The sequence below is a fragment of the Rhyacophila brunnea genome, unplaced genomic scaffold, assembly GCF_057557595.1.
Source record: "Rhyacophila brunnea isolate RB1 unplaced genomic scaffold, BYU_Rbru_1.0 scaffold_13, whole genome shotgun sequence".
Lineage (NCBI taxonomy): Eukaryota > Metazoa > Arthropoda > Insecta > Trichoptera > Rhyacophilidae > Rhyacophila > Rhyacophila brunnea.
In genome coordinates, this window is record NW_028232785.1 from 18,028,563 (window position 1) to 18,039,470 (window position 10,908).

The 10,908-nt window shown below is 34.4% G+C and overlaps 1 protein-coding gene across 1 annotated transcript; it reads right to left on the reverse strand.

The window, feature by feature from the left end:
- Positions 1 to 2,039: 2,039 nt before the first annotated feature.
- Positions 2,040 to 3,837, reverse strand: Cpsf5 (cleavage and polyadenylation specificity factor subunit 5). Its single transcript, XM_085940423.1, has one exon. It carries the CDS (start codon positions 3,638 to 3,640, stop codon positions 2,951 to 2,953), a length of 690 nt encoding a protein of 229 aa, XP_085796549.1. The 5' UTR covers positions 3,641 to 3,837; the 3' UTR covers positions 2,040 to 2,950.
- Positions 3,838 to 10,908: the final 7,071 nt, after the last annotated feature.

Here is a 10,908-nt window from a genome sequence, read left to right on the forward strand (position 1 = left end):
ATATATGAAACAACTGTATACATACAAAGTAAGTGAAATGAAATTATACAGACTTGAGATGACACGCTCAGGTAGAAATCTTAATTATAAAAAGGACTTGTTAGTAGAATAGGTCAAAGACGGTCAATTAATGTAGCTCATTTTTGATTGCATACGATGTACAGACATCTGCAGATATGTCGGCTGAACAGCACAACAATACTGTAAAGACAAATCGCGAGCCGAATACTATAAGGTTCTAAGTGTTCGTCCTTGAAAAAACAAACCCAACAATGAAGTAGTATTCTAAGCTGCCTCATTGTTACTTTTGTTTCTCCAAGGACAAACACTTAGAACCTTGTAGTTCTCCACTCGCGAAATGCAGATTTATAAAATTGCAATTCATCTGTGTACGTGATAGAATTTGATTATATCGATTTTGAAGGAAAGTTTTTTAGTTAGTTCTACGATATTGTTTCGGGCTATATCAACATCTTCGCAATGATAAAGAATCAGACAACAAATGTTCTCATGCTCAGATAGTCATGATATAATGAGAGAGTGAATTGTGGTAAAATTTGCTTTCCTCCTCGTACACAACAATGGCATAGGTACTCTTTAATACAGAACAGATTGATAAGATATAAATATAACAGCCAGTCGCCATGGACCACGGTTTTGAAGCTGGGCTCAGTTGATTACTCAAGCCATAAATTGCAAGAAACACAAGGGGCACTGAGTGTCCAAAGCCGGCTCTCACATCTAAACTCTCCTCGTCTGCAACGTGTCGAATACATTATGGTTATTAACAAAACACATGTTGCCATATGGACCTCCGCTCCGCAGATTGGTCGAATACGACTTTTTAATTTGAAAAAAAAACATCTAGTGCTGCTAACAAATCGCATGCTTCTCAGGCTGCGTGTCGAAGATCCCAGAACGCATACGAATTGGTCATTCATATATCGGCTCGCCGCATTCAATTATCGATACGTTTCGAGAGGTTACGTGCGACTGTGGCTAGGTAGATGTGAGAGCAGGCTAAAATGTGTGTTACAATACAGATGCAACTATTGAAAATAACATATTCTTGAACACATGTTCAGGTTCATCCCATATTTTACCACACTTGAGATTTAAAACTTTTTATTAACACACCCAGAAGGTAACGCGTTTTCCATTATTTCGGTGTTCCCTGTTATTCATCTATTTTTGAATTCATTACCGATATCGGAACTATCATAGAGTTAACATAAATGCTTCGTTTCAAAACCATCACATTTGTCTGTTTACAAAAAATGAAGATAGACACAGATATCTTTGAATACAGTCGTTTGCAAGGCCCCTTTTATTTTTTCGTAAGCTGTGTTCATTAGTTACCCAATACACATGACGTAGTAACGTAATACAAAACGTACGGTGAGCGGTTACTTTGTAACAGATGAATCTGTTGCTTCGCTGGAGAATACCAGGATCTTAACGACAAATTGACTACCTATAACGCGGCATCCATAGCGTAGAAAAGATCCAAAGTAAAACCTCGATTTAACAGACCCAAGTTTCCGGCACAATAATAGCAAGTATTCACAGAGCAATTGATGCGTGGCATAACTTTCCGCAGCAGTTTTAACATTTGTCAGTCGATATACGAGTGTTTTTATTTTATTTAATTTCCGCTACAATACGATGTGGATCTCGGCCGATTCTCGAAGAGGTTTCGTAGCATATTTTACATTTTGCAAGAATTAGACGTTATTGACTTGTAGCAAAGGTTGTTTAGGTATTTATTTAACGATTCCACCAAGAATTGACAGTTGACACCATAAAAGAAATTAACTTTCAGTTAACGGAAGTTCCAATTGATTTTGAAAGACAGTCGATTCCATTGAAGGGCCACTATCCACAGTGACTTGACGCAATAGGCTACAAAACGTGGGTCAATCGGTTAAATGTCTGTAGTTTAACCCACCAACCAGCTATCGGGGCTGGAGCATCTTGGCCCAACTAAGCAAATTCTACATAAATTTAAGCAATAAATGTTTTTCTTATAATTATAACTATTATACGATAGCAAGGGTCATAAATTTTTAAATAAAATGAACAAGAAACAAATTTAAACATAGGTACGTCGCACATGTAGAGTGGTAACTGAAAACGGTAAGGTAGAGGTAGACAGTATGTGATAAATACAAGGTGTAACATAAGTTGTCTCAATTAAGCGATGTATAGTACCTTAGTTTGATTTCCGTTCCTTGAGATTTTTCCCAAACAAACGACTGCCCCAATTAAGCGGAATCATTTGTATATTATCTATTAAAAAATAGTTTTAATATTACAATAATGTAATTTGCATTTACAATCAAAAATAAGATTTAAATCAGTCGACTTTGAAAACAAAAATACAAGCATTTAAAACATTAAATGCCCACTACATTTTTCCGTTTAGAACTCTGCAGTTCTTGGGTCACGATTTGGTCAACCTATTAAGTCCACGCTCTGGGTCCAAACACACGTTGAAGAAAAAAAACATTTGATTTAGATACGGGTTTCAAACAGGAGATTCACGACGTTGTAAGCCGATATGCGTATCGGTCAGCCATCGCGGACGAATTTGTTTAGTTAAATACATACTATAATAAAAAAACTGACTTTATTATATAACAGACAACCCGTCGTCGGAATTAATCCGTTATATTAAGGTTTTACTGCGTAACGATCACACGAAAATTATATTTTATTGGTTTTCTCCCTTTTATCGCAAAATCACAAGTGTGACATACATTATGGACGACCCATAATAATAATTCAAAGTATGTGATTCTACGTTTTGGCTGTAGGGCTTCAGTTCCATTTGTCACCGACAACCTGCCGTCATGCGAGCGAATGGTTAAATAATTGAAAAACACTCTCCGTGCAGTGATAGTGAACCCCCACGTTTATTAGCCTAAATAGTTATAATTTAAAACAAAATTTACATATAAATGAAATTAAATCTACAAAGACTCTGCGACAGTGAAGATATGATGGGTCCATAGCCTTGCGAGTTGTCATACAGTTCGAACAGAGGCGCTGCCACGAGTTTGTAATTCTTAGGCACGGCGAACAGAGCTTTGTCCTGGAGCTGAACCAAAAACAGACGTTTGTGCTCCTTCGGTTTCGTTATATGAGGAGGTACGTATGGATATTGGGGCGGTTCGAAGTTAGGGCGCCACCAATTGCCGATTGTGTCTTCGATAACCCATTCCTGCCGCACGCCGTCTTGTCTGCCGAGCGTCTCGCTTAGGAGTCTCTTTAATCCTTCGATTTCGTCTTCTCCGGTGTTTAATTCGCCTCCCGGAAGCTTGAAGAACGTCGTGCCGAGCTGGAGCAGTAGTACATGTGGTAATCCGTGTTCGTGGACGAGTAATACACCTTCTACGGACCTTCGCATACCGATTCGTTCGAATTCGTCGCGCATTCTCTGGAACCTCGCCGGTACCGACGGATCCTTCTCAAATAGGGGCTCCTTCGTGCCAAATGTGTAGTTGGTCAACGGATAGAGATGTATCGAACGGTTAAGATTGGGGTTCAGGCTAGGGCTTGTGGTTTGGGGGGCTGCATTGCTCACCTTACGCGGCCAACCACTGCCAGTTTTGTTCACGGACGGTAGAGGAGTCGTCATGTTTTGATGTATATTTCACGAAATATACGACGTATTTTGAAATAGCTGGTATATTATAAGCTGGCGCGGTTTATATTTAAGGTATGCCGCCACTTTTTGAGGCTGGAATGTTTGTTTTAGCGTAGTTTTGTTTTGTTTTGACAGGACGCCGTGGTTCGCACGAATCAGTGCGGTAATGGCAGGTTAGGTTTATAATGTAGCATAGACAATCAAGTGATTGGGCGGCATTATTTTCGTTAAATAAAATTATTATACGGTCGACTCAAAATTTAATACTATAAAAATCACATAAATTTAATAATAAATTGATAAACATCAGACTCTGAGTTTTAATCAATTATAAGCATTTTTAATTAAATAGCAAAGTTTTTCTTAAAAATCACTTTAAAGAACATAACAGATTTTGGCAAATTCAATATTAAAAATAATGTACCATATCTCACACGTATCTAGATGCATATTAGTATACATTATTATAGGTGGCTTAAAAATAACAATATCCATGCATAATCGTCTTCGCTGGTTTCAGAATCACCAATATTGGGTACAGAAAGTTGAGTTTCAAGTGAATTATAGAAAGTATGATACACGGGATCTATCAAATACGTCATGCTCAGTAAGTCCTTCTTTTCTTGAGGATTTATTCGGGCAGGTGCCATATGAGTCCTCGGTATTCTAGGAATATGCGGACGCCCTATGGAATTCCTTAATGACTTCATTGTTCTGAAGGGCTCCTCATCATTCAGAGAGTATTTCGCACCCCTAGTTTTAAACTATTACAAGTCAAAAATTTGACATTTTGAGTTAATAATGCAGAATGGTTAAAAATATCATTATTTATCTTGTCAAAGACTATCACAAGTCTAAATAAATTCTACGGAAATACAGGACAGAAAGAATAGTCTATAATTTTTATAAATAGTATTGTGTGATATTTAAAGACTATGCTATTTTGAGTTGTTATGGTCTTAAATTAGGATTCCAAAATTCAGCGAGTTTAAGACTATGACATCTTGAATTATCATAGGTCAGGAATGGACAAAGTAAATAAAACTTGTGTTGTGGTCACACTGGTGACTGGTCATTCTGAAAACATTGACAATTTGACACTAATTTGTTGATAAATACAGTAATAAATAAAACAAACAGTGATGGAATCATAGAAAAGGATCTCAGAGGAACACATGAAAATCATAAAAAAATTGATACCGAATTAAAACAATATGTTAGAGATCACATCAATTGCATTCCTAGGGTAGAATCCCACTTCCTGAGAGCTCAAATTTTCAACCATGTCCGATCTAATAAGATCATATGGGCCTCCACGGTGTGGACGTTTGTATTAACAGCTTTTTGTTTTTTACGAGATATGGATGTCAGCCACTTGCTCAACCTATTAGGTCCATACTCTGACTCATACACAAATTAAAAAACAATATGTGTACTTGCCAGACCCAGGATTTAAACCAATGACCCACGACGCTATAGTCCGACGCTTACACCAGACTAACTACCAGACAATTTATTGATGGCTTTTTAAAATTAGCAACACTATAGGCTATACAAAGGAAAATGCCAACAAAATGATCGACCTTTCGTGAAGTTATCTCAGTATTCTACGATCTTTAACACAGAATTTAATATTGGGCGCTTTCAGTCAAAAAAAGATCAATGGTCAGCACAGCATAATATACAAATTTAAATAATACACAAAAACAAAACAATTAAATTCGTTCAACAATCATATCCCAAATAAAGAAAAAGCACGAGAGGAGAAAAAATGACGTGAAAAATTGAGCTATCCCTGATCCAGATATGATAGTTTTATGCTTCGATTCGCAAGCAGTTCTTTCATAACCCTGTGGTGAAGTCTCAAACTTCTATTACACCAAAAAACTTGCAACAAATTTCACTATCTTTGATATTGCTGCGAAAAAGGGTTTTGTTGTATCTGGAACGAAGTGACTGCTAAAAGAGGTTCTAATGAATTTGGTAGTTGTATTTATAAACCATTACTTGAAAAGGGAATTCTAAATTAGAATGGGCATTTTTGGTTCGATAACTGTGCTGGACAAAATAAGAATAAATATTTAGTTGCGTTGTATTTCGTCGCTATAGGATTTGTTTCCCGAATAGACCAAATGTCAATTTTACAGGAGACGAAAAACAAATTTCACTGTCGTATATTTTAATATCAGTAGATGTAACAATCATTCTTTCTATACTGTATGATTGCAACATTATCTAAGAATAGATTCCAAGAATAATATACTGGTATAAATCATTAAATGCACAGAAACTGCGTTTTATTTACAAGTACTCACTGTGGATATTCGGGAAATTTTTAGCGCTCTCTTAGAATAATGGATATTCGGGACAAAACATGGACGTTCGGGATTTAAGACCGTAGCGTATTGCTGCACGGCCCACAGATTACTGAGTGGTCAAAAAGTACGCGCCTCAAATGTTATATTTATTTACACGATAATTGTTATTAATTACCTCTACTATTTAAATACTTAATGATCGTAATTATCCAAGTTCGTATGTAATAATAATACGCGGCAATCGCTTTTTTCGGATTAAGTAATTAACTATTTTTTTATTGAACGAATATTTCACAAGATTTAAGAATGTACCATTCTAATAATTGAACATACTTACATATTTTTTTTAAATCACTTCTGAGAAAATATATTATAAGGTATCTACTACTTCAATTACTAACCGACGTCACGGTCATTTCTCAAATATTTAATGATGGTACTTACTCGTACTTGCTAACAATTTTATATTAATACTTTTTCCAAAGTATATTATTATATATTTCTATAATTGACAATTAAACTTATTACAAACCACCAAATAAATATTATATATTTACTATTGTAAGGAACAACAACACAAAATAATAGCATGTATAAATTAATTACCATTGGCTGCTAATATTAGGTAGGTACCAATATCCTAAGTATATAATATTCACCAAATAAATAGTTACTAACATACATATTAAATTAAAATATTAATTATCAGCGCATTCAAAAATAAATAATAGCATCGCCTTTATTTTCATAGAAATACCTAGATTAAAAGTAAAATAAAGACAAACAATGTTTGATTAATAATAATTTGAAATAATAATTATTTTTTACGTCATAGTAGTTGCCGGGTCATACTGTAGAATTCATATAACCGTTGGGATTTTGTGTCATTTATCAAAACAAAATGCAGTTATTTAGGTTGAAATACTCACTTCCACAACTCTATTGTAAGTTCAGGGCGAACTGGTGGTGTATCAGCTATGAATGATCTCTTCAAATTTGATGAATTCACTATTAAAACAATAGTAACGTTAAAAACAATATCAATAAGACGAAATTTGAAAGAAGTCTCCAGACGGCGGAAAAATATGAAAGTAGGCGTGATTGTTTTAGAGCTAGACAGCGTGAATGTGGGAGCGAGATGCACGGCGTGAGCGCGGTTTGATTGGCTAAATTCATATTCGGGAAATAAACACTCAGCCAGAGATATATTTCGACCGAAATTAACTTGGATATTCAGGTACGAATAGTTGGACATTCGGGAGAAAACCGCGGAGTAATTGTAACTTAACATGGCGTATTCGGGTTTTTTAAAAAAATATCTCTGTTCCTAGATAAAAATATATTGTTTTTATAAATGATTTCGGTAGAGTTTAATAAAAGAAATTGAACTGCATTAAAATGTCGATTTCGACAAAAATGGATATTCGGGAAACAAATCCTATAGCGACGATTTATTATCGAAAACAGAAAATATAAAGTCTGTAACGCAAAAATATTTGATCACGGGTCACACCCAAAATCAGTGGATACTGGATAGCGATGCACTCACTCATTGAAAAAGAAAAAAAAAGAAAACTAAAAGTGCTCCAGTCTTCATACCAGCTCAATGGATACCCATTATAACCATGGCTGAAAAGAATGGTGAACCTTATAGAGTTAATGCAATGGCAACTGATGATATATTTGACCTGAAATTGCTGTTCGATGAGCTGGGACAAAATTAAGTTATAACTACCGTAGGTACGAAGGTAACATGGCAAGCAATTAAAGTCATGCATTTGAAAAAAGAATAGTTTTTTCATTAAAACCAATTTAATGATTCTTCCTATAAGGAAATTAATATAATGCATCGCATGACGGGTCGTCCGGTTCCTATGAATATGATAATTATACTGAAAACTTATAATGAGCCACCAAGAATAACCATGCAGATAAAGCAAAATCTTTTAACCCTATGCAAAAAAAATTGATACCGATGACGTACCACGTTTTTTACAATAATTTGAAAGCCGTTAACAGTACTCAAGTGGCAAGAAATGACTTGGTTCACGAAGAGAGTGATGGAAATTACTCTGATTAATTCTAAATTATATAATAATTTTCATTACATAATGTCAAGAATCTTGAAAAGGTAATCATGATCTTATACAATTATATATTTAAAAAAATCGGTGGGTATGTGATGATTTATCTGTCCCAGTTATTTTAATATGAAATAAAAATTTCAAATAACCATTTTGTTTATTATTTTACTTGATATGCATTATACATTGAAGACATTTTATGTTGTTTCATATTAGTTTGTATTGTGTGCATGATGGGTTATTTCAAAATTTATCAAAATAGTCCAATTTTAGACTATGACATTTCAAAAATACTACTAGAAATATGTTTTCTGTATGATTTTTCAATATAATAATAATTTCATACAAAAATACAAGCCCTGATACACATTGAGCAAGAAAATCGGTTTGGTACATACATTTTTAGATTTAGTTGAGAGGGTTTGAATCTTTGAATCCAATTATCTCAGAATGCTGTTTTTTGACTTGTCATACTTTAAAACTAGAGGTGCGATTTGAATTTTATATCACCGAGTAGTTTTTCATACCGTAGCCACTTTATACTGTGTCAATTGATCGGTTGCCCTTCAACACACTGTCACTTTGACTTCTTAATGAAAGTAGTTTTCAGTATGTCCGAATAAGAGAGAAAAGTTTTTGCTGACATTTCCACCGCATTAAACGGATTCTAGCCTTGTACAGTTCGTACAAATTGGTACCAGTCTTGTGGGATGTTAATATTAAGTTCAATAGATTTTTTAGCTTTTTCTATGCGGACATGATCCGTGTCATATTCCATTCTGTCCCACTTCCAAAAAATTGTGTTCTATAGAATGCACGTGTTCAGATTCACTGACATTATAAGACAATGCTGAAGAAAAGTTTACGTTTTTGTTTTGCCCTGGACAAGTGAGTCTGAATAGCCTACTGTATTAGTTACTGTTGCTGGAAGATTCTTCAAATGCTGCACGAAGCACGACGCTATTTTATCAGATCCCTGACCAGCAATCCCTTCATGCCACATGTAACAGCTTGCTGTATCTGTTAGTCCACTATGTTGGTATTTAGGGAAGGTGTGGGCAGGCATTGTTGCAAATCAAATACTAGTATTCAAGTGGACTGACTAGTTTTAGATAACAATTTGTCGTGTCTTTCTTCTTATATAATTCATTAGCCTTAGTCAAGTGTTCGTTTTTTTTTTCATTTAGTTCAGCTTTCCTTTCAAAATCGTTTGCACACTTAATCTGATTGTTATATGTATCACATACTTTACAAGACGACGTGTCTATACTAGGACTTTTAAATTTGTAGCCTAGTTTACGAAAAATTGAAGCATATTTAGAATACGTTAAAGGTTTTTTCTGTTGAGAAGTCCGGTCGTTTTTATAGATCATCCATTTTTGCAATATTTAGTTACGAAGATAAATAAAGCTTGCGTGTATGTCTTCGGGAGTAGCGACCTGTTAATATGATTAATTACTTCAATTTTTTTTAATGTTATTTTTATTGTATAGTTCGTGACGTCCTCTTTGGTCACCGTCTATGATTCCTGTTTCCGAGCTGCGTTTTTTCGCAAATGCGACGTCAATTTTATTTCAGGATACGCCAAAAATATTCTGAAACATCTTCTTGCAAAATTTTACTGAATAAATAAAAAAAAATCTTCCAAAATCCATATAGTACCTACCAAAACGGTAACCATATATTGTTTTGGCAAATAGAATACATTAATTATATTAAATACTTATTATTTTGCCAGAAGCAGATATGGTACCAAATATAGACCATAATATCTTGTTTTGGCAAATATGACTTGCTTAATTTTAAACATATCTGAAACTTGTTTCATTGATTATGAAGTCAGTAGAAGAGATACACCATATCTGATTTTGGCAAATTTAATAAAAATATACACATAAAAGAACAAATTTGCATTTAAACCTCAAAACACCAAAAATCGAACATGTCTGCTTCTGCCAAATAGCCACAGAATTACATAATAAGGGTCTACCTATATATTTTATTCTGGCACCTTCCTCTCAAATATATTATCAAGCGCACGCTCATCTGCCTATTTTGTACATTTATTTTCTGAAAAATTGTACAACGAGAGGATAAAAGACTTTGCTGATTTTGAAAATAAAAGTAGCAACCGTTCACTGCTATGTCGACTCTTCGCTTTATTTAAACAATGAATTATTAATATTGTATAAAATGAATTGTCACAATTTAAAAACTAAAATATCAATATGAATAAAAATAATTTGGTTCAAGAGGTAGGAATTCATAGATATTTTTTTTTAAAGTAGACAAATATTAGTCTATGGTAGACAATAAATTTGAATTTAATGGCGGTCTGACACGTTTTCGTATAAATTTTGGCTATATTGTTATGGTCGATTATTAGTAAAATATTATTAGTAAATAAATTTAGGGTATTGTAATTCACACGTCAATCTTTTTTATTATGTGGAGTCAATCATCAACTTACCTACCCTGTTCCACATCATACATAATACCCTCACTAAATATGCACAATATATCGAGTGTACGTACGGTTCTATAATACCGAATACAAGAAGTGGAGAAGTTCATTACAAGGTTAGACACAATCATTGTTTATTTAGAATGCATAGTAAGCAGTGGAGTCAAATTAGTCCAACTAAGGACCATACATGGCCCGATTTGATGGTCCGTACAGTATGTCAGACCATTGCCGACTCAAGTAGAAAGCCGATACATTCACAACGACTGCGGTCTTACTTTTTTCGACCCTCCCGTTGTTGCCAATGGATGACCTGTCATTGTTCTATATAGCGCTCATACTGACGCATTTGTCATGTTCACACAGGGAATGGTTTGATTTGGATAGATGGGT